The following is a 24,982-nucleotide window of genomic DNA, read 5'->3' on the forward strand; positions in this document are numbered from 1 at the left end:
TCCTTTCCAGAATTTACAGGTTTTGTGTTTGAAGAATTTTCTCAGATGAGAGTTTGTCTACAAGCCCCCACTACATAGATAGCTAGGCAGATAGATAGATAGACAGATGATAGATAGATAGATAGATAGATAGATAGATAGAAAGATAGATAGATTATAGATGCATACATATGTACATACATACATATATACATAATCTCTATACCTCCATCCATTTCTACATGGAATGACAAATAAGCAGCATGATGTTGTCATTATTAAGCAACAGTTCAACAAATCAAGTCAGTGCAATGCTGCCATCACAGCTTGAAAATCTCTGAAAACAGACATTGCAAGCCAAAATCCAGTATAGATCATGCCTATAGAATGAACCAACCTGCTAGTACTGTTGCATCCCTCCTGTAAGGATGAGTTGCATACCACCCCACTTGCTGTGTGCCGTGAGCAACTTTGGAAGTAAAGGTGGATGCAAAGGCAGAGGGGGAGGCAGGAGCACTGGGGCTGGGTAACTGCATGGTGAACCTGTTGTGCAAGCAACTACTGACTGGGAGCAAACTTGGCAAGAGGATGATGGAGTGTTCACTTGTCTGTGGTTAGCTAGTAGCATAGATATAGCCATCAGTCATGGCATCCTCAGTGAACTTCTGTTGAAGTCAGGCAAAGCAGTGGCTTTGCATTCATTTCAGTAGAGGAAGAGCATAGGCCTTGCTTCGGAAACACATACTGGAAAAGTTATTTCACCTTCCAGCATATAAGCAGAAATTTCTCTGAGATGTGTACTGTCAGACAAGATAATTTGGTGCAGTAAATGTTATATTTAGCAGTTCTGAGTGAAGGTCTGATATTCTCATGCCTTTTTGCCCAGATACTCTACTAATTTGTTCTTGTTAAAGAAATGAGAAAATAGAGTACAAGAATACCTAGAAGGCCTAACAATATAAAGATGTATCTGTATAAATTATGAGCAGGTTAGCATAACTATAGAATGGCATTTTTTGTGTCTTCTGTCATTTAAACATTCAAATATGTCTCCTTAACGTTGCATTAATGCATACAAGTATATTCTAATTGTGAGCTTTCTTGGTTTTAAATAAAGCACTGTAAAGAGGAGAGTTAAACAATCTGCTTATCAGAACTGTAGAAATACCTGTGCTTTTTTGTTGGGTTTTTTTATTTCAGGCACTCCTGAAAATTCGTAATAGATTGAGGTGTGTCTAATGCTGTTCATTTAGTTTTCCAAAAGCTTCAAAACTGAGGAAGATTATTTCAGGTCAAATTAAGTGTTTCAAGGGTATTTTATATTAAGAAACAAAAAGAGGGAAAAGTTTTTAAGTGAAAATGAAATAGCAAAATTAATATTTTGTGTGTTTCAGAAAACTGTTTCTTTGGGATATTTCCAATCTGAAATAGACACAGTTATTAAATGTACTTTGTGTTTGCTTATTTTCGTGCTTCAATAGTGGTACATCTTAAAATGTAAGACAAGGAAAATTCAGGGAAAAATCCCTCCCATCTAATTAGTATTATTCCTATGGGTGTACATTGCTCTGTAAGTTTTATAGATGCTGTTGCAACCCTGAATATAATTTTTAAATATGAAAAAAGCTTCCATTAATTTCTAATACTAATGTTTGTTTGAATACTTACTTTTACTAATTTTTTACCTCTAAATTAACTGCTGCAAATATTGCAAATATTTTCATATTTAGTATCTTAATATTGCAAATATTACACAACAGAGATGTGAGAATGTAGATATCTAATGACAAAGATCTGTTCAGAGCAACTTGATGGTTACAATTATAACATCAAATTGGTTTTGTGATCTGCTTTATAGATCTTGAGGCAAAAGGGGATTTCTTGGAGCTCCAGCTTATGAATTTATGAAAGAAAAGTTACCTTCACCATGAAGACATGAAATAAAATTGACTCACATAAAGCATAAACTAAAACTTTCATTTTCAAGAATTACTCTGAATAAGCCAGTTTAACTAAGATGAAATTCACTGCAGTCACATCCACGCCCATTAATGTTCATGTTAAGAGCTAAAGTGAGGCATGAGTCATGGAAAAGTATCAGGCTTTTCCAGGAAGAATTCTGACCTTGGAGTGTTTATCTTTAATGAGGGAAGTCTGAGTATACTGTGCAACACAAATCTGGTGTTCAGAAAACTGACAGCCATTGTTTTAACCTTTTCCTTTTGAGATGCTTGCAAGAGAGAATGCTTCTCTCACCTTCTCCCCACTCTGAGTGCAAGTGGTTAGTAAGGGCTCTGCAAGGCTCTGGGTGATCAGCAAACCCTCTCATTCTCAGCAGTGCTTCATAAGAGGAAGGACCTCTTTCAGGCCATGCTCTGCCTCAGTTTATGGAAGCCACAGGCTCTCATATGACATTTGGCAAATGATCATGGTTGAGACCCCTACTTTGAGACCTCTTTTGTTTTTTTTCCTGAACTGTTTAGAGTGGCAGGCTTTTATCTTGCAAGATAGTGTGTGTGCACACTAAAATGCTTTCCAGTTAGTTTCCATTTAGTAAATGCCACTGGATAGCTACACAACCTGCACTGAAAATGGTAGGAATCATGTACAAAGTGCTTTAGTCAGCTTTGGTAAAAATTCAGTCTTTATTTACCAATTTATTTTTTTTTTTATTTTTCTGGTAGAATTGTTTTTTGAATAACTACCTAAATGTATGCTTTGACTCTCTAGATAACATCCGTATAGCTCTAAAAGTTCTGCAGTAGTTTATTGTGTAGTTAATACCAGTGTTACATGTTTTTGCTGACACAGGAAATGATAAATAAGAATATATCTCTCCTCTCATCTTCCTTTGTGTAGATTTTGGTTGTTTATCAAAAAAAAAACCCATGCCGGGATAAGGCTCTCAAATGCTGTCTTCTGCAAGGCAGCTCATGCTGTCAGCAATGCTTTGTGAGGGTCTGACTATGCAATTTCTTTGTAACTTATCTTTGTGATTTTTGTCCTAAAAAAACTCTAAGCATATATTAAATGTTTCATTTAGGGGATGCTTTTTTCTAATTCTGTATTGCTAAATGTAGAAATCTGAAAACTAATTTAATCAGAAAAAACAGGCTTAACTTTTATTCTTGCCATGCAGTTTATTACATAAGACAGTACAGAAATGAAAACAGTTTGTGTTGTACACGTTGTTCTACAATTACAAATCAGATTGTTTTAAGAGAGTTTTCTAAAGATTTTCATTGAACATAAATGTAGGGAAATAGTTACCTTTTTTTGTCTGCTCTATCACTAAAATGGATTATGAAAAGACTTCTAAAAAACTTTCTAATGATTTCATTATTTTATTTTAAAATGTAAGCTATAGAATACTCAATATATGGTTCCATTAAAAATAAACAAGCTTGTTCATCAGCCTACATCAATGGGTTGTTTTTTGGAGGGTGCGGTTTTTCTTGGCTGGGGGATGTTAGCAATTTCCATCATCTCCTATCAAATCAAAACCACAGCAACAGGACTGACAGAACTTTTATAAGTGTGTGTCTCCAATGCTTTTGACAGATACATTTTCTGCGACCAAGTAAATTTAAATAGGGTTTGTAAAATGCCTGAAGATTTAGTGCTGTTAATGTATATTTTGTATATGGAGAAAACAGCAAGAAGCTGTAGTTTGCTGGTGTTATGTGAGAGCACATACCCTACTGTATACTCTATGTGCGTATTTTATTTCTCTGACGGAGTCTGATTAAAGCTCAACTCAAGAAGAGTGACCATAGAAAGAATGGATAGAATTCTTCTGTGTTAAAAATATTTTTTAGAGAAGTCTATTTAGTACATAATACCTGGTATGGGTCTACTGTGGGAAGGCTTTCAAACTAATCACTACAATATTTGATTTATATCATTGAGAAGCCAGGGAATATCATTATCTCCTCCGCCCCTTCCTTCCCTCTGCTCCCCTCCCCACCCTGCCCTGGAGACTCCTAGGCTTCCAGGAGTCAGAGGTAAGATCATTTTTCTCTATCTTGTTAATGAAAAGCTAATTCAGTACTCGGTAATTTATAAATGTTTATTACAAAACAACTTACAAAGATTTTGTGAAGCAAAACTTTGTTTACATGCTGTAAACTACAAGGAAAGCTGTATGAGCTTGCTAGTTTGATAAACTTTATCTAGTGTATGTTGCATGTAACACGTCTCACCTTGCTTTGAAAAGTAGATACAAATTAAGTCATAGATCCACATCTGACTTGCAGAAATGAGAAGTGTAGAGACAACATCTTTGCACTAGTATACCAAGGAAACTTTATTTGGGAATTGTGGAGGAAATGCAGAGATGGAGCTCTCTGTGATGCTATTGTTAGAATTGCTTCCTAGGCTTAGGGACTGGAATTTTTGTCTAGTGGTAATCAGCCCTCAGAATGCATGCTAGCACTGGTATATGGGCAGAGCACTAGAACACTGCTTAGGAGACAAGCTTAGAAAGACTTAGAAAGGAAATGGACCTTTCTGTGGATCAAAGCAGCAGTCAGATGAGTTAATGCTATGGAAGGGGTATTAGATTTCATCACTGGAGATCTATGCCAGTTCTTACCAGAGATTTATAGGTTTCTTGCAACCTTCTTTGAAGCCTCCCTTCCTGACCACCATAAGAAGTAAAATATTGGATTTAGCTAAAAAGACAGACAGAAAGAAGGTGAGAGACTAACTCTAAACTCAGATGGATTTTTCACCTGGGCTGAAGGAGATTCATTTATTGATATTTTTTCAGTTGTTACTTATTTATGAAAAGTGAGGAGACCTCAAAAGCCTTAGAGTAGTTCTTCCCAGAGCACCTCATACCTGTTTATTGGGGACTTCTTATGGGATGTGATACATGTGGGTTCATGTCCTTACATTAAATCAAGTGGAGGAGGAGTCTGAAAAAGGCCTTACAGTGCTGAACTCTAGGAAGGGTGGGTTTCTTTGGTCTGCCGTGATGGAGGCAAGCAGCCCCACTGCACACTGAACATGGTGGCATGGCTGTTGTGCTAGTACCTAGCTCCAAGCTTGGGTGCACAGATTACCTTTTTTTCTCTCACCTATATTTGTGCATTAAACTGTACTTTCTCATAGAAAATGTTTTCATAAACTTGGTTTTTCCTGACCAAGATACAGTTTCTCAGTGCAGATCCAACATGTGTTGCAGTATCAGATTAGAGCCAGGCAAAACTGTTGTGGCTGAATGTCTCCTGTCTGAATGAACATTGCTACCCCTCAAGCTAGTCCTCAACATAATCTCCAAACACAATTGTATAAAACATCTTAGACTGAAGGACCAGGACAACTGGGTTTCAATAAATACATTAATTAATCAGTTGAGTCCTTGCAGAATTAGTCATTCTGAGAATTTGAAATGTTGGATTATATGGTCTGTATTTTTGTTTTATAGAGGCTGACCTCATTCCTGAACTGAATGAAACTGAAGAATATGAGGTATAGCATTCATTTATATTTAAGAGAGTATTTCAAATGTGTACATTTCAACTAAATTGAATTTATACTCCATGAAAATTTACAAAACTATGTCACCAACTGAATGTATTATCTGCATTCATATACACATATTCATATATGCATATACAGGCTTCTCTTTCAGCTATATTTCTCTCTAGATAAGTAGAGATACCTCTCTATTTAGTCCTGTGGTGCTGGAGATACATGGAGAAGTAAGTGATATCACAGGGTATGCCTAAATATTTTTAAAAATGGGGCATCAAGTTACTGTCACCTCTGAATGAAAATGAATGACAAAATTGTTCATTAAGCAGAGTCAAAGCTGGCACCCAATGTTAGGCTTTCTAGTTTGTTTAATGAGAAATCTGGCTTGGGCTTGCTTATGATTGCCCGGTTGGATGGGGCTTTGAGCAACCTGATCTAGTGGAAGGTATCCCTGCCCATGGCAGGGTGGTTGGGAATGGGTGATTTTTAAGGTCCCTTCCAACCCAGATTATTCTATGGTGGACTTAGTTACCATGTAGTAAACTAAAGTAAGGGAAGAAGGCAGTTGTCCAGAAGAGTAATATTCACATGTGTCACCTATGAGTGTGCTATCAAGTGAATTAAACAGTTACTCCAGAATTCCTGGATAAAATTCTTCTAAATACTTCTAAAATTCAAGTTAGACATTACAATATAACTCTATTTTATACAGTTTGGGATGTTTTGTGAAAACCTCTGCAGACTTCATATTTGGTAACTAGGTTTCTGGTGTCCCAGCAAGGAGAGAGGTGAAAATACTACAATTGTGTTTTTAACAATTTGTAATACTGATTTTATAACATGGACAGTTCCTTTGGTAAAACCTACATTTGTATCGAGTATTCCCTCTGAATTTTTATTTTGCAGTTTCAGTCTATGACCACAATATTCTCACCAAGTGGCAAGTCCTTGTTAGTTAAATAGTCAGTCTGTGCTTACCTGGCTATCTATTTTTACCCTTCCTTGTATTTGTGGACACTGAGTAACCAATAATATGGCTATTACTCTGGTGATGTAACCTGTGTAGCTAGATTGTTATATTACATCTGTCAGGACAGTAACTGAGTGCCAGTGAATGTCAACTGATTTTTACCTGAACCAAGAAAGTTTACAAGTGTAGGCATTGCCCTACAGAAAGTAGATTTTCAGAAACAAGGGCCTGTCTAGTCCAGTCTGGGTTTGAGGACACACAGTCTAGTTGCTGCTGTCCTGACATTTTACGTATTTAGCTCTCAGAATGAAATCCAAACCTGAGAGTCATATCTGAGGTACCTTATATTATGCGAGTGCACAAAAGGTTCCTGGTATGAAAAAAGGACAGCAGTGTGAAGCACAGCTCTAACCTAGTGGTTAAAGCTCTCACTCTGGTGAGACTGGCTAAAAACTAACAACTCCTAGTAGCAAGTGCTCTAGTTAACCATTTATTCAGCAGTGCTTTATCTTGGGCATTTCTTTCAAAGTCTTGATTTTACATTCTCCTCTCTGCTGTGCCCTGTTCACTTCAGTACTGGAGTGGGAGATCTACTCAGTCTAAAATACAGTGGAAACTGAGGATTTCTTAGACCGATAACTGTGTCTCAGTCTCCTATCTTCTGGGTGTTTTCTCTCAACATTATGCTTTTGAATAAGAACAGGTGGGTATTGCCACCACATCACCAAGCCAGATCTTCAAAAGAAAAAGGAATTGCAATTGTGTTGTGCAAGAGGCTATGTCCTGCTGGTGTCTCTTAGGGCTATGTGTGCTATCAAATCAAGTCCCTTCAGAAGCTGAAGGTGCCCCTCAATCTAGTTTGCAGAGTGTTACTTGAACAGGTTTGGTTCTGGTGCAGTTCTAGATTGGAGCACAACAGAAAGCTGTGAGCACTGTTGTGTCTAGGTCAAAACAAATATGCCTGCAGAGCAAGGTTCCACATTGTGTTTTTTTATTTGAGGCACGGAAAGTTGGAGAGGGGGTAAAAAGGTTTGAACTTCGATCCTCAAGAACAGCCCAAATCCTGATTGTATTTAGGCTTTTCCCACCCCCCCTCCTCGCCCCCCCCTTTTGGATCTGTCTTTAGAATTCAAAATTTGCAAGACAGATTTTCACAAAGTATCATTATTCATGCTCACCAAACAAAGGATCATAACAGGGAACAAGTGGTATCACTCACAACACTTGTGAAACTATTGCAGTCACGGTTACCATCCTGAAATGTTCTCCAGAAACTCTGAAGATTCAGCAGATTTGAGGACAGGTCATCAATATATTTTAAAAACATTACTATGACAGTTTGATCAAGAGTAGGATATTAATGCAAATCTCTAAGAACTTCTGATAGCAAACCCGTTTTTTCATTGGTGTGTAGTGCATATACAATTGCATTTTATTAGGAAAGAGATAGAGCTTTTTTAATAGAGTAGATAAATACTGTGATCTCATTTTGTCTCTCAGGGTAAAAGTAACACTATGTAAGAAATTGTTGTGATACAGGATTTTTTGTTTCTATTGCAAAGTAATATTTTCAAGAGAGGATACCTGTTCTTGCAGCTAAATATTTTGATTTAAAACCAAGAGATCTTCTCGAGTGTTGTCTTGGTTTGCCTCTTGTTTTTATGGAGACAGAAAAATGGGTTTTTTTGCAGTTTGGGTTTTCATTTATGTACAGTGTCTATATTTTTAATTGCCTTCGGCTATGATATTTTTTCAAAGGATGAAGTTGAGAAAAAGGAAACAGAAGTGAATGAAGAAACTGCAGTGACTTCTAGCACTGACAGTACGGTAAACCAGATGAGGAAAGGTGTCCAGGTGACTACATCCAGCTACAGTCAAGGAAAAATGGGGACGAGACCCAGTGAAACTAAAATAAATAGATACTTAACAAGAGAAGAAGAATTGCATGGTAAGGATGATGTTTTCAAAGCAGTTTATTACCCTACTTCTCCACCTCTTGGTGAAATTTCTGAAGAAGAGGAAGATCCTTTTTTGGAATTCAAAAGAGTTACTGGAATTCCTCCTCAACTCATTGACTCCACCAAAGGCATAGAAGAAGAATACATATATCTTTCTTCAGGCACTGAACCAACAAGAATAACGACTACTGGCCACAGTGAGGAAGATTTCTTATTGACTCCTTTTAAACCTAATCAGGAATCAGATGACTTTTGGAGTACAGTTGTTACCACTTCTTCAGTACAGCTGGTTACAGAGGAGAGCTCCCAAGAGGTTCCTTCAGGAAGCCCAGATATAAGCATGCATGATGTTCTTTCACAAGGCTCCATTAAGTATGTTTCAGAAGGTGTAGCACCCTCAAGCTCTGATGAGTCTCCAAAGCATACTTCTTCCACTGATGGAAACGTATGGTTTCATAATGCTACGGATCAGACAACTCAATCTGTTGATACGTCGCATAGGAGGCAATTGTCTCAGACCATTTACACAGATGGTTATGTAGAGGGATTAAAGCCAGCTACAGTGCCCTATTCCAGCAGCCCAGTGGTTTCACAAGACACTTCACATGCGGATTTAGAATTGCCACATTATTCTACCTTTGCTTTCTCCTCTGCTGAATTATCACCTCATTCTATCCCTTCAAGCTCTGGAGAATATGGTTCTGCTTCTGCTGCCAGTGAGGTACTCTCCCAGACAACTCAACCAGTCTATAATGGTGAGATACCTCTTCAACCTTCCTACAGTAGTGAAGTGTTTCCTCTAGTCACCCCTTTATTGTTTGACTCTCAGATGCTCGACACTACCCCTGCTACATCAGATAGTGATGTGACCTTGCATGCTACACCTGTATTTCCCAGTGTTGATGTGTCATTTGAACCCACCCTGTCTTCCTATGATGATGTACCTTTGCTTACATTTTCCTCTGCTTCCTCCAGTAGTAAAATGTTTCACCGTTTGTATACAGTTTCTCAAATGTTTCCACAAAGCGCTACTCCAGCTGTTGCAAGTGATAAGGTGTCCCTGCATGCTTCTTTGACATTGGCAGAGGGTGATGCATTAATACAGCCAAGCGTTGCTCAATATGCTGATGTGATGTCACATCAGACTACTCATGCTGCTTCAGAGACACTGATATTTGGTCATAATAGAACTCATATGTTTTCTCAAGTTGAACCATCCAGCAGTGATTTAAATATGCATGTACTATCTACAGTGTCTGAACTTCCTTATGCTTTGTCTAGTAATGTGGGCTCCCTCCAAAGCTTTACTGTTTCCTATGACTCTGCAGAATTTGTGCACGATTCTGTTGACGTATTCCGTCAAGATACTTTATTTAGCAGCTATAACAATGTACTGGTTCATAAACCTTCTTCTGTAATATCACAAGCTGATACATTGCTGCAACCTACTCGCTCTCTATCTAGTGATATGGATTGGTCTGAAGCATACTCTGGTAGTGAGTCCCTTTTGCCTGATACAGATACTTTGATGGTACTTAACGTTTCTTCCTCTGATTCTGTAGATGAAATTACGTATGAATCATCTGGGTTTAGTGATGTTAATAAGATACTTCAAAAAGGTGATGTTATAGATGGAGATGAGAGAGAACTGCACATTTCCTCTTCTTTAAGTGAAATGGCTTCCAATGCTGAAAGTAAAGTGATACCTGAACTTTTTATATCTGTTTCTAGTATTGATGTAATTAAGCAGAATACATCTCTGCAAGAAAGCCTACTTCCTGTTTCTAGCACAAAGGGAATCCTTCCAGTCTCTCTTACTTTTCCCACTACTAAGATATTTGATCATGATATTAGTAAACTTACAGAAAAGCACCTTTCCGTTCAGCCTTTGCATGTTACAACTCCAGCCTTTGATGACACTTTGCTTAAACCTATGCTTAGTGCAAGCTCAGATCAAGCTCTCTCTGCCCCTGCTTATAGCAAAATGTTATCCTCGACTCAGCTGTACTTTTATGAGACCTCAGCTACATTAAATAATGAAGCATTACTGCAATCTTCCTTACAATCTTCTGTCGATGGCACTCTGCTTAACACAGCTGCAGTTGTGCCTAGTGATCCAATATTGGCTGAAAGCTCCAGGGTTCATAAAGATAGTTCTACATTTGACCAAATATTGCATCAAATGGAACCAGGTTCTACTACAATTGAAACCATGCTGCTTTCTACATCTGCGCCTTCCGTTGATGATATGTTCTCCAACACTTTTAGTAAGCCCACAGCGTCACTTCAAGGTTTACCTGTTTCTCATGAAAGTAAGGAGTATGTTTCATCCAGTGTGCTTAACAGTGAAGATGATCAGAAGGTTATGCCTTCGTTGTACAGTAGCGATGTTTCATTCCAGCTGACCAGTTTAGAAAATACAAATGCCTTCCCCCCACAAGCAGTGAATGCCATAACAACTCCCTTCCTAACAGGTGATACATTATCACATGTAGCTACTCCTGCAGACAGCCATATGTCTTCAAGTGTTTTTGAAAGAAGTGAGGCCGACAGTGTCTCTTCAAGTTCTACATTTGGTTTTGATCCAGTCAGTATGCCTGCAGTTGTTTCTGATTCTGACGTGTCCATTCATCACACTCTTCCTTTACCAAATGTACGTATTTCTGTTACGGCTGTTCCTCCCAAAAGTGAGACCCCTGTAACTTTGAGTAGGTTGCTGGTTCCTTCCAGAGAATCCTCTGGTTTGTCTCCTAGTGTAATGTCCAGTACTGATATGTGGCCTTCTGTAGTTGAGGATGACTACGATGAATATGACGATGGCTTCCCTGTAAGTAACTGTATCTCGTGCACGTCCCATAGAGAAGCTCAGGATATGGTAGTTGAGGAACAAGATACAGAGGTGAATGATAACAAGGATCAGAGTAACCTAATTATAAGCTCACATTCTAAGAAACTTGAAGAAGAGAAAATTTCAGCTGCTGCATCAGACAGTCAGATGAACCGTGCCACGGACAGACATAATTATACATCCGTACCAACTTTGACAGCAAGCATGATACCTAAGAAGTACAATGACCCAACAGTTTTGGAGAACCACATTGAGACTGCTAGCGTCCCATTGCAAAACACATCAGAGTCCAAGTCTTGGGCTGTTTTTACAAGTGATGAAGAAAGTGGTTCTGGCCAAGGTACCTCAGATAGCCTTAATGATAATGAAACTTCAACAGATTTCAGTTTTCCTGACCTTAATGAGAGAGACACTGAAGGGGCAGTTGAAGCAGGTAACTCAGAATTAACTCCTGGATCATCACAGACATCAGCCTCATCTGTTACTAGTGATCACCCATCAGTATTCAACATCTCTGAGGCAGGTTAGTTATGGATAAGTCTAATGAATAGCATGGAAAGCTGTGAGGGGATACTTTTTGCCATAGAGAATAAGAAGTTTATCTACATATAATAAAAGGAGAACGTAACAGTGCCAGTGGGTGTGATTAAGGAAGCACTGGGGAACAAGGGGTGCATGCTGACCTGTTTGTCTTGTGAATGCTATTTCTGGCTACTTAAAACTGCACCTGAAATATTCTTCAGTAAGAAGATTCATACTCTGCTTTTGGATAGATGTGTACTGTCAGCAGAAGTTGGCTGGTGCTCAGTCTGAAATCTGAATTTGTATTAATGTTAACAGTTTCATTTTAGTTTTAAAGGTTTAAGAGGGACCTAAGTTCTCTGTACAAAGACAAGTGCTGCCACTATGGAAATACACCAGAGGAAACCATGCTTCTGAGTTTCTGTTTTTTAACTTACAGCAGCACATTTTCTCCTTGTGTTTTGTTTTGTTTTGTTTTCTAAGATGTATTGGGCAAGGAAGAAGATGCTTCAGTTTGGTTCTGATTCATCTTAACTCATAAAAACATCCATTTTCTTTCTTACTCTGTATGCCACCTTCAGATTTCAGTGAAAGGCAGATTTTTCGTGCCAGATTTTAATGTTTCCAAAATACTTGGAGCCAGATTCTGCTGTACCTATTTCTATTTAGTGCTGCTTTCCTATTTAGTCCTCTTAAAGTCAGCAACAGTATTTGTGATCTGTGATTCCCAGGATAAGGTCAGAACACAAAACTGAACCTCACATGGATAAAAAGCTGATTAAATAGAAAACACTCTCGTGTATTGAAAAATGCATTATGGAACACACAAAGTATTCAGACACGTAATTTCCATTGTCTCTGTTAGAGTATTGAAAATCCAAGAGTAAAGTCAGAAATTATCTATGATATTTGAAGAAAAAAAAAGCAAAACAAAACAAAGAACATGGTTAAATTGGTATTTTAGAAAACAACTTCAGCTAAGTACTCACAGCATCTGTAGAGGGCAGTATCGTTCAACTAAACCCACTAAAGAATGGCATCCACAGAGCATGGGAAATTTTCGTCCCAGTCCTACAGATGCACAGTTAAATCACATGAGGTTGTCTTACTCATGTACATTAGAGTTATATTTTCATATTAGAATACTAATATGAAAAAGTGGCAAATTTACACTCGGCGTAGCTGGGCCAGGTAGAATGTGAAAAATAGAAAACAAAAATTAAAATCAAAAACATACTGAAATTAGTAGGAGTTCTAAGAAGGTAGGTGTTGTAAAATTGAATCGATAAGTGAGTTAGTTCAGTAGGTAAGTAGTTACCACATTATATGAAATACATATTTCTTTAAAAATTAGCAAAAAATAACATCAATATTTCACAACCTATGGTACTAATGTGAGTGAGCGTTACCATTAGAGATTTATAGTTTACACATGGGTCTCATTTTAATTAGCATTGACAGTAAAAAGGATTGTACGAGACTGGAGTAGTAGTGCAACAGACTTAGAGTTTCTCTTGTAGGTGTTATTGAAAGACATTATACAGTATCATTTCATGTACATTATTCCAATAAATGATGCCAAATACTGTCTTTTAATAAACTGAAAATACAATGTGAGCATGTCTAACATGGTCTCCTGTAAATCAAAGACATCTTCATTTAATTCAATTATAAAGAAATTAAACAAAAAAAAAAGAAAGAAAAAACCCACTCTCAGCAAAGAACTTATTATACATTACAATGAATTCACCAGAAATTGATTAAATGTCTTCTTGTTGTGACCATTACAGAAAAATTGTCATTTAAACTTTTCTCAGTTTTTGTAGCTACTGATGCATATTTATGCTGGTTCTTAATGAAGGCTTTCTCCATAAGACCTCTATGACTACCTAAATCTTTCAACTTCAGCTGAAAAACTGTAAGAGATATTAATATAAAGAAATATGCAAAGGATCCAAACACATCAATTATTAGGGAACAAAGATACTCACTATAGATAAGACTGCCTTTTCAGCTGCCATCATTGGAGTAATGGCCAAGTGGACAAGAAACTCTCCATTACAGGTGAAGCCAGCTCTTCATTCCCTGTAGAAGGAATCCTAACAGGACTTGGTCATGCAGTTTGAAGGAACCTTATCATCACACAGATAAGGCTGGGTTTTATGTTGTGTATTAATCCAGAGTTGGATAAGCAAGTATGAATGCTTCAAAGGGATCGTATTCTGATCTCTAATGTGTACACCTGGTTTCTGCGGAAATCAGTAGGAAATACTGATTTTAGCCTACTCACCAGAAACTTGGCAACAGGTTTTTCAGAAGCAGCTTGTGCCTGCAATCACTTTGCCCACTGAGCTACATGACTTAAAGAGTAATGATTGATTTGGGTATTAGAGTACTTAGAACTAAACCCAAGAAGTTGTTTGATCTTGATGTCTGATCAGAGCTTAGATGTTTTTGCATATAAAGCCCTGAAAACCTCTAAACTCAAGAAAATGGAAGCAAGTGAAGGGCTGCCTGGAAATCTGTACTCTGTGAAGCTGTTTGGGTTTTGATGTCGTATTTAAAACATATGATTTGTTGTCTTTTTTTTTTTATTTATTTATTTTTCACAGATCCAGCTCCATTCCCTCCTCCCTTTTGTCTGAAAGATTTTAATTCATTAGAATTGGTCCACTTGAAATCCTGATGGAGTGCAGCTGATTTCTAAACAGCTCCCATACAGAACATTAATTGAATTAGGGCTGTTCACAAAAGCAAAAAACCGTCTTAGAAAATCTAGGGGTTCCATTCTAACAAGTACAAAAGTGCTTCTTTCTGTGCTTTAACCAATGTAATGGTCAGAGGTCACAGTAAGCTGCACAGATTTAAGAGAATTAGTAATTTTTTGTCAAAGTCACAGTTTTAAAATGTTTACTTAAGTTATGACAAAAATTAAAAATGCAGGGTTGGTCTCATTCACTGTTGTGTTCCCTTATTTAACGAGATTGTAAAAGATACTGTTTTAATCTTCCTACAGTTTCCTATGTTCAAATATTTCTGTCACCCAGCATTGCAAGGCTGACAGAAATGTGAAATCTGGACATTATCTGAATAATAATTTGGCCGCCTGTAAAGACAGAGGTAGGAAATTTAATTCTGGCTCCAGTATACTTGGGTGAGGAAGTACTACAATTGGATTCAAAGGCAACAGGATATGTCTACAAGGCAAGATACAGGGTGGGCAATGAGTACTAGAATACAGAAGACTTAACTGCAATGTGGCAAGCACGCAGGGACTATTGTAAGAAAATTTTCTATTAAGCTAATAGCCAGAGAAGTGATTTGCATTATGTGACAGTTCAGTATCAAAGTGTTCTTTATACATTCCAATATTATATTTTCAGATTCTTTAACTCAGTTGGCTTTCAGCTAATAAACAGATGAAATTAAAAAACTTTGTTCTCCTATATTTTAACAACAATCTGCTATTCTTTAAAAGAGAAGTCTCCACTGCTGGAAGGCCGAGTCACATAAGCTTCAACACTTTGCTTTACCCTCTATCTGCTTTTTTCTGTAAGCTGGTTTGCAAATTTATGTACTTTCTGCAGTACATAGTAAAACACAGAGGTAAGTGGTATTAAGTAGTCTTGTTATAAGACACATTCACTCATGTTGTGCATTCCAAAGAATTTAAACATGGACTGTTTCAATTTTCTCTGACTGCAGAGGCAAGTAATATTAGCCATGAGTCTCGTATCGGTCTAGCTGAGAGTCTGGAATCAGAGAAGAAGACAGTTATACCACTTGTGGTCGTATCAGCCCTGACTTTTATCTGTCTAGTGATTCTTGTGGGTATTCTCATATACTGGAGGTAAGTGGTTTTCTTGGTTGTTTGGGGTTTTCTCAGTTCTAAAGAGCTCTGATTTGAAAAAATATGATTGACACTGCTGCTCCTGGTTTACAGGAGGGAGACTGGATCTTGTCTCTTAGCATGATACAAAGCTGACAAAATAAGGTGTTTTGTGTCCAAAATGCTCAGTTATAATTTTTTTTATTATTTTTTGGGGGGGTGGGGTTCAAAGGATTGAAACATTGCAAATAGCTTATTTCCATTTGAGAGGTTTTACTAAACAATTAGTTGTGATTATTAATGCTTAGAGGCCAAGTGACTTAACAGAACACTGGGAAGAACAGGAGGGAGAAGAAAAATAATAGCATGGCACAGATTAGTTTCTTATCTTTGCAATCCTTTAACAGTTAAAAAAAGGTAGTTGGCAATTTTGAATGAACATCTATAGTCATCAGCAAGACTGTGTGACTAAGTCGTTCATGCAGTAGGACTGTAGGAGTGTAATGTACCTGACATTGTATGCAAGATAGAAACTGGGTAGTTTAATGATACCGTAATAGTGTAAATGCTACTGAGTAGCTCTTACAGTAATCACAATCTTATGTGACTGAAAAGTTCTACTTTGTGATTCTGCCACACCAAAATTCACCTTTCAGACAATTCAGCAGGTAACTAAGTATGTGTTTCATGTGCATGCACATGCTGAGGTTCCCTCATGGGTGTGTTTCTCTGTGACTCGATAAATATATAAGACAGAAAAAAATAGGCTAAAGAGAAGTGACAGCTGTAAGAAGTCATGATAAATAACTAGTGAGGGCAAAAGAAAATATCTATATAATAAAAATAAATATATCTACATATAAAAATATATATATATAAAATATATATATAGAAAAAAATAAAACAGACCAGCTGGCATGGCACAGATCTCTACAGCTGAAGTCTTTTCCCTCACAGTGGGGAAAAACAGTGGCTGCATTCGCATCACTAGCTGGAGATGGTCTCTATGCTATGCTAACCCCAAACTGTGTCGAGTGTTATGTGATATAATGCCAGTTGGCCTGAGCTAAAAGCATACCTGGAATCTAGTTAGTATGTGGCAGTGCTCAAGCTTTTGGCTGTTTTTCCTTGGTTCTAGATAAAGCCAGAGAGTCTTCCTAGGAACATGTTTGCCTAAGCTCTCATAGGACTTTAAAAATCCATGCACAACCCTATCACTCTCTCAAGTGTGCAGGCTGCCAGGGAGGAAGCACAGTAGTGGATCAGAACGGGGCAATATGTTGCAAAAAATTCTTCCATGGAGATTCTTGCTGTGTTGCGGTTGTCAGGAACCTAATCCTGTTACTGCTTCTGCAGTGCTAACACGTAAACTAGTACCAAGAAACAGGACCTTGTTCTTCCAGGAGTTGCATGAACAAGGGGGAAGGCAGTCTCAAACATCTCACAGATGCTTCCACAGCTTCTTTCTCCTTTTTCCATTTTTTTTCCCCTGTTCAATCCTGCTTAATCTAAAATGTATAAATGTTGTGAAGAACCAGGAACTAAACCTGAACTGCCCTTCCCAAGCTACTTACTACTATATTATCTAGGACATAACATTATGGTTGTGCATACTGACTTTTCCTCTAATCTCCTGACACCAGTTTCCTACTGGCCCAGCAGGAAGTGCCTGACATGGGGACAGAATACATCCTGTCCCTGAACAGACTAGGCTTAAGAAATTGACTTTGAACTTCCTTTGTTCTGGGCAAGGGTGCTAGTGAGTCAGACAGCCCCTGGCATGGTTAAAGACACTCTTGTGCAATGAATTTTCAGCACGATTTTTTCTTTCAAAATAGGTAGTTAGTTGCTGTAAGTACTGCACAACTCATTTCTTCCTATATATCTAGCTGGATAATTACATTGTCCATTGCAGGATTTCCAGCTAACCGCTGAGAACCTTTCCTTTCTTGTTACGCAACATGAACATTCATATTCATCTTCCCACAGTGTTTCATCCCTGATGCTAAATAGTATTTGAAATCTCTTCTATTTACTGAAGAACAGCATCCATTTTAAGACCCAGATTGTACAGCGCAGATCCAGTAATCCTACAAGTTACAAGCTTGTTTCTTTGCCAAATAACATTGTGTTCATTTCGTATTTTTTCTCTGGGAATGAACAGTCCTTTAACACAGGTCTCCTCAAAACAAAACAGAAATCCTGTTAGCAGTAATATCTTCTTGACTTGAATTTAATCTTTTCTGTATTTCTTTTGTACTAACAAAAAAAAATGGAGCTCTTTTATTGTTAATCCTCAAGAAAATTGTAACACCAGTAACACGTTTTCTTGTTTCAGAGGAATGAAACAAAAACAGTATGTATTTTGGGTAGAACTTCGTGGCCCACTTTCAAAGGTGTCAAGACCCTTGCCTTTTTTTTAGAGCCTGGGAAAAATCAGAACATTAATTTCGCTAAGCAGTTTTTATTGAGTCTGGAAAACATCAGCATAAACTCTGGAAGAATGTTTATGGTTAGATTTACCTTATTTCAAACTACGTGATGTAAGCTGACTATGGGTTGGGTTTTCTTGTTTGTTTGGTTGGGTTTTTTTTATGTGGGCCAATTAGTTTCAGTTATTAAAGTTCATAAAAAGTTTAGGTTTGCAAGAAGTAACTCTGCATTTCTTTGGCAAGATTTCTGAAAAAATACCTAGCCAGGTATTTGAGTAGACAGTGCTTTGAGTTGTTTCCACTATTAGCTCCTAATATGGATATGCAAAAAGTATGTTTAATATGCAAAATGTGTGTTATTTAGTTTACAACCCAAGTAACTACCAAGAGTGACAAGTTCCAGTCTCTCAAAGTTAAAAAAAAAAAAAAAAACAAAATTATTTTGTTCTTCACTTAAATGACTTATATCAGAAAAATAATTCTGTACCATCTGTTGTTTGGGTTTTGGTGGGTTTTTTTTACATGAAATTGTTAATCAGCACTTGAGGAAATTCCCCAATCTCTTTGCTATCTCATTAGGCAAAATTTCAATCTTTCTGTGATAAAATATTCACTTCTCTGACAGGGTTGAAAACTTTTAATGGCAATATTGTCTAAAGGTTGTCTAATTGCCAGTAGGAAAATACGCAATTTTGAACTACTGTAGTTCTGTGTTTATAATTCAGTTTTCAAGCAATGTCATTTTCCTTTCATTTCTTCAGCATGATTAAGATTACAGTGGAATAAGTAAGGAGATTCTTTTGCCTGTTTAATGGCCTTGTTGTCCCGATAGTTATTTATTACAGCTTTAGAGTGAAATTTCTGTCCAAATCTCGAGTCTATCCATCTCTCTCAGTATCTATCTGCTTGAATGACTCCTTGCAGCATATATGCAGCAGCGATATTTGAATCTGCTTCCCCTGCTCTTTTAATTTCTGGATGGCTTTAATTAACCATATTTGTTAAGGTGACTGAAACTGAAGTTTCTATCTGCTGACATATAACACACTGAAAATCACACATTTTATAACGTTTTGTTTTGGAACAATTTATAGAAGTCGTCAATGAAAATAAACCTGATTAAATGGTGTATAGGAAGAAATGACAGGCTGTTTGTGTAGATCACTTGTTACAATGGCTATTGTGAGAAGAGCTTGGAAAATAGTAAACTGGTAACAGTTGTCAGTGAGAGTTGTACCATTCAGGAATCTTTTTCCACAAGGATATGTGAATGTCAGTTAAAGACTAGCTCTAACAATGTGAATAGCAAACTGCTAATGGAGTTCCAGCTCCATTTGTATCTACAGATATACTGAGCATCAGCTGGCTGTCATGAAGCCTCCTAGAAGTTATGTGACATCAGTGCTTCGGAAATAACCAACTCAGGGACAGACAACCTGAGTAGTCATTTAAATTTTATCGTTACCACCCTATATCTTTGAAACAGAGCTGTCAGAGAATGTTCATATTTTTGTCCATGATTTGAACTGATGCCTTGAGTCCTGTGTTAGGTTTACAGGAACAGAGCTGAGAACCCTCTCTAAGGATAGCACATGCTAAAACACACTAAAAACAGATTTAAATTTACAAAGGCTACACTCATCCCTCCATGAAGGAAATACTTCTTCACTATGTGACATCAAATTATAAATAAAAGTATTAACAATATTTGGAAATTTAAATTTCAGTTAACAAGCATTCTAAAATTAATTGGAATCATTTAAAAACTGAGTAATTGGAATCATTGGATCCATTGAGGATTGATTTAAAGAACTTTTGCATCCACTGGATCTCTAAATGATCAGAGCCGTTTAAAAATAAATTCTAGTAAGTGTTTGTGACTACTTATTGGCCTCCTGTGAGCAGAAAAGACCCTGAAATCTTCTGAAAACAAACAGAAATAATCATGCATCTAAGTCCATTCTGAGCAAGCAGTGAATGCACAAACCCATTCTGTCAGAGAAGCTTCTGACTTCTGAGGTTCAGCTTCCTTCCTCAATTGATGTGAGTGCTGAACACCCTGCACCATGCTGTGCTGCCCACCTCCATAACAGTTCCAGTCCAGTCCTTAGCAGTCCCTGCCCCAGGGGAGAAATATGCAGCACATATCCTCAGCCAAGGTCCAAGAGCCTGCACACCAGAAAAACAATGTCCTCTGCAGTCTGAGGTGCAATCTTGTCCCAGGTAATTCATATATAAGTATTAATTCAGATCTAGTATCTCTCCTGTTAAACCAAAGAGCTGCTGCTGCATGCCTTCCTGTACAGATAGAGACACTGTAATTAATTCAGTGTCTTAGCGCTATCTTCATATATAAAGTGTGTGTTTGAAGAAGTACGGTGTCTAAATTACAAATTACAGTTTTAGGTTGAAGATCTAAATGCTGTGATGAAAGGTGTAAATTAAATAATCAGGTTAACATTGAGTGATGGGACCTTTGTCTGGAAGTTTGAAATAGTCATCACTTTTTTCATTAACAACAAGTGATAATTAGCGAGACATGGTTGTTAACATTAGGTTTAGTCATGAAGGCTTTCACTGTGATGCAGAAGCAGATGGAGTGCCTATTTATGAGTCTTATTACAGGTTAAGTCAACTGCTATGAATTTGTCTCCCAAATGTGCTAAGGGGGTAATTTATTTTCAGCCACAATTAACTTGTTAAAGATTAAAGATACAGTGGCTCAGTGAGGGATAGTGAATGTATGGCACATTATGAAGACATTTTAAGGACTGCTTAGATGTGAAAGCCATTATGCTAATTAAATTATTTTTAGCTCAGTCTTTTCTGAAGCAAGGAGGTGGCAAATCTCTGTAATGTTAGTCCAGAAACTTTATGTATGATCATATTTCATAAGTGGTAGGCATTAGGGGGAGGACATTTTTTAGTTTTAGAGCTTAAGCATCAGGCTGGTTGGCATGTTTGATTGGTGCTGTTTTTAATAAACACAATACATCAGCCTTCTCTGTGTCAAACAGGCAGGGCCATACTTTCAAAAAGTGTTTAGTGATTTGAAGTACTTTGTTACTCACCTGCCTCTCACGGACATTTCACACACAGTCCTGAGACTGACTCTTATGTACTGTGCTAGCATTGAGACAACTTCTCTCCCGTCATCAGCTGCTAACTCTTTGAGGTGCTAATGTTAGAGCCTCTTTAAAAATTAGAAACATGTCCCCAGGCACATGTGTCTGCATCCAGAATTGTCATAAGTAAAACTAAGTACATAATGGATAGTCTTATTGAAAACGTGTCATTCAAAGGCAAAGCTCCTATATGAACATCACAAGTATGGTTTTAGAGGATTCTAGCTGGACTCCAAATTTGTCATGTGAATCATCAGAACTATTTTACATGCCACAATTTTCCCTTTGATGTAGTTATCCACTTGTGTTTTAGGAGAATCTGCATTGTACACAGACAGAAAATTCCCAACACATTTTGAGAGATGGGCATGTTTCCCAGAGGCTTAATTCAAATAAGCTTACCAAAGTCTCTATGATCTACAGTAGTGGTTCTGGAAAAAAAAGTCAATATCTACACGTTCCCTCTTTATTTCTCAAAGTAGCTTCAAAATTTTATTCTAACAATTATATGAGGGACTTATCACTGGAGTGATACAGAAACAGTGCACAAGAATTGAAAGTAAAAGCAATCACACAGAGCAGCAGTCATACAACAGCTTCAGCCAACAGCTTTGAAGAAGCAGAATCTCGTAAATATAAAATGAGATTAATATTTTCCTGATGTGTATATTTTTTTTAAAATGTAATGGTTAGTGAATAATCTTTCAGATAGATTAAGTGACCCAGAGTAAGGATTGTTATTAGCATGTCTAATCATATGGAGATTTTTTAATTAAGGAGGCTTTGCAGGGCTTCAGCAGCAGTTGGTTATTTAGTCCCTTGAATAGCTTGGACTCCTAACAGATGCTATTCTTATTATCTTCACATCTGGATTACCTCACAGATACAAATAGTGTTGTGGGTCATAGTTAAGGTTGATTCCATTTGTATTCGTACTCCAATGTTTTTGCAACAAAGCTAGCATCTCCTGGAGCTATAAATTCCCTTTTCTGTCTGTTAGCTCTGGGAAGTCCTCCTTGGTAGGGGTGTCCCTCAGCGTTGAGATTAAAATACAAAAAGAATTGTTTAGCCCCACCTGTAGTAGTTCCAGAGCTGCTGTTTTGTCTGTTACAGGACATGTTCTTTACTGCGCTTCCGTGTCTGCAGTAGGATCTATCGATGAATTACCAGAACTGATCTTGTACACTGCTCCATCTTCAGGCTAGCATAATCATATAAAAAGGAACAGTAATTACATGTGTGAATTTGGATAAGCAAGGAAGACTATGGCATTTTTTGTACTTGGAGTTGTTATGAAGCATTTGCAGTAGCTCCTGATGCAAAGTTCCTCTTTCAACTTTCACTATGTCTGATGTGTGCTCTGTCTTCTGCCTCCAGTATGGGTAAAGATGTATGAACTATGTATTACGCTGAGTTAATGTAGTATCTTCAAGTGGTATGCATAACTTAGTGGTGTGTTGGGGGAATATTTACATTATAGCAGTAGTATTTGACACTCTGGGAAAACTGGTTTTTGAAATCATGATTTTCTTTCTTACTCAATAATGACAGAATTCCAAAAGGTCTCGGGTAATGATTTTTTTTGCAATATTTATTTATGTTTTTTCCCCTCTAGGAAATGTTTCCAGACTGCTCACTTTTATTTAGAAGATAATACATCACCTCGAGTGATTTCTGCTCCCCCTGCTCCAATCTTCCCAGTCTCAGGTATTTTTTGTCAACTGTTCTGTGGATTGGTGCTAGCTATTTGAAGATGCAGTGTTGTATGTGTCCATAGGTTAATTCTTCACCTACTGGAACATCTGTAAACCAGAGCTTTGTACCCTATTGTACTAATAAGCACAGTTGCATTTTGCACAGGCAGAGAGTAGAGTTACTAGTTCTCTCCTGTAACCCCGAAGAGAAATAGCCTCACCTTAGAGCTGTCTCAAAACTAATGCTGTGCCTTTTAGCCGTAGACTCACTAGGAATGGCTGCTAGTGTAGCCGTCTGAGCTACACTAAATATCTCCAATTCACTGTCACAAAGTAGAGGATTGCACCAACAATGTATTCTGCTGGTTTTCTGCCTTTGCTTGAATTTGTCACCTATTCATAGAACATGACCTTTCCTTTTGCTAGGTGAACCCATATACGCTTCATCTACCTGCATTATATTTACAGTTATAACATTTTAACTTGCAAATTTTGCTACTGGTAAAGTTTTCTGTGAGCCTCTCATAAAAATGATACACAAGTGCAGAATACTATTAGCATCTTCTGGTTCCATATCCACCACAGTTATTTGGAGAAACTGTTTCTTTTATTTCCTCCACAAAGAGTATTGGAAGAGCATGTGCAGCTGTCAGCTTTTTCAGTAGAATGAAAAGCACCTTAAATAGATTAATTCTGCAGCAGAACCTGAGCCACATTTCACCCATAAGAAAAGGATATCTAGTTCTACAAGTAATGCTTTTGCAAAGTGTGCTTTTACACAGGGGGTGAGCGCCCTTGGAATGACTAACGGAAGCAATATTAGCCCTTGTATAGATAACTAGTAAACACATTTCATTAAATAAATCCTAAACATTAGGCTGCTGCTTTAACTGAATTGTAGGCATCTTTAAATGCCTCTCATACTGATTGCCTTTGTTAGGAGATGCATAACCATTTTCTAAATGGTTAATAGGCAGGGATATGGCTTGATATCAGAAAACATGTGATGATGTATGAATGGCAAGTGGCAATCATTATAGGATATCTCTGCTCTTACTCTCTGTCATTAATGATATTGCAATGCAACTGTATAATTTTCTTGCATTTTTTTTCCTGACCAGCTCACCTCAGGGAGATAGTGTTTTCCATTGTCATAACACAGAATTGCACTGACAGCTATTCTGAGTGCTTATAATATGTGGTCTGATGCTGCAGGTTTTCCTTCTGAAATACTGATAAATGCTATCTTAAAGAGAAAAGTGTTTCTAAGTGACTGAAAGACACATAAAGTATTTTATGGAAAAAGCTGCAAACATTGAGGAAATATTTGTGTTTTATTGAGCCTGCAACAGGCATCAAGTGAGCAGTTTTTGTGTTTTCTATTACACAAGAGTTTCAGCAGTGTGATTTTACAACAATTGAGATGAACTGCGATGCAATACTGGCAAAGAGTGTGGAGCAGGAAGAGCATTTTGTAACTGTTGAGTTTAATTTTTTGTTATGACTGTGACTAAAAGCACACTCCACAGATCTCATTATCTGTCAAGTTTTCCTTTTCTGGGGTTTCATTGGCAGAGATAGGAGAATTGAAGTTATTCACAGAAAATGCCCTGGCACTTCACAACACAATTCACAGATGTAGTCAGAACAAATAATGAATTACAGTGTAATATTAGGACAATATTAGGACCCACTATCATCCATTAAGTAGTTTGAAGTGATACCTGCCATCCAGATAGATATAAAATATATTCATGGAGTCAGAGGTGATTGAACTGGGAGATTATCACTAGCAAGGGAAAAAAACAGTAATTACACCAAACCTGAGATCTCTTTCTCCCTTACAGTCCTTGCTCTTAGGGTCATTTACCTTCCCTTCTGGTTTTGTGTTTGCATATTATTAGAATAAACACTTTATGCCTGGTTTCATCTCTGAAGTGTGAAGATAGTGTTACACGTTTGTTCAGCTTCTCTTAGGCTTCACTGGATAAATTCACTTTTTGTATTCAGATCCATTCATGAAAGTGGAAGACCAGATGGATCTCAATACAAATCAACAAATTCTTTGTAACTGAAAGCTAAAATTATTAGGTGGCCTAAATGCTGAACATCTGTTGATGTAAATAACAGGTCCTTATTCAATG

The 24,982-nt window shown here is 37.4% G+C and overlaps 1 protein-coding gene across 4 annotated transcripts in view; it reads left to right on the forward strand.

Annotated features, from left to right (window-relative positions):
* The window catches only part of PTPRZ1 (protein tyrosine phosphatase receptor type Z1), a 134,487-nt gene that overhangs the window by 86,957 nt on the left and 22,548 nt on the right, over nucleotides 1-24,982 (forward strand). For 2 of the 4 annotated variants that reach the window (XM_031046271.2, XM_031046272.2), the window contains exons 11-14: nucleotides 5,411-5,454; nucleotides 8,189-11,759; nucleotides 15,464-15,608; nucleotides 22,760-22,851. In XM_031046271.2, the coding sequence (XP_030902131.2) occupies nucleotides 5,411-5,454; nucleotides 8,189-11,759; nucleotides 15,464-15,608; nucleotides 22,760-22,851 (3,852 nt within the window). The remainder of the gene's footprint in view (nucleotides 1-5,410; nucleotides 5,455-8,188; nucleotides 11,760-15,463; nucleotides 15,609-22,759; nucleotides 22,852-24,982) is intronic. The other 2 variants (XM_031046273.2, XM_031046274.2) reach the window with 1 other exon arrangement.

This window comes from Melopsittacus undulatus, chromosome 5 (genome assembly GCF_012275295.1).
Source record: "Melopsittacus undulatus isolate bMelUnd1 chromosome 5, bMelUnd1.mat.Z, whole genome shotgun sequence".
Lineage (NCBI taxonomy): Eukaryota > Metazoa > Chordata > Aves > Psittaciformes > Psittaculidae > Melopsittacus > Melopsittacus undulatus.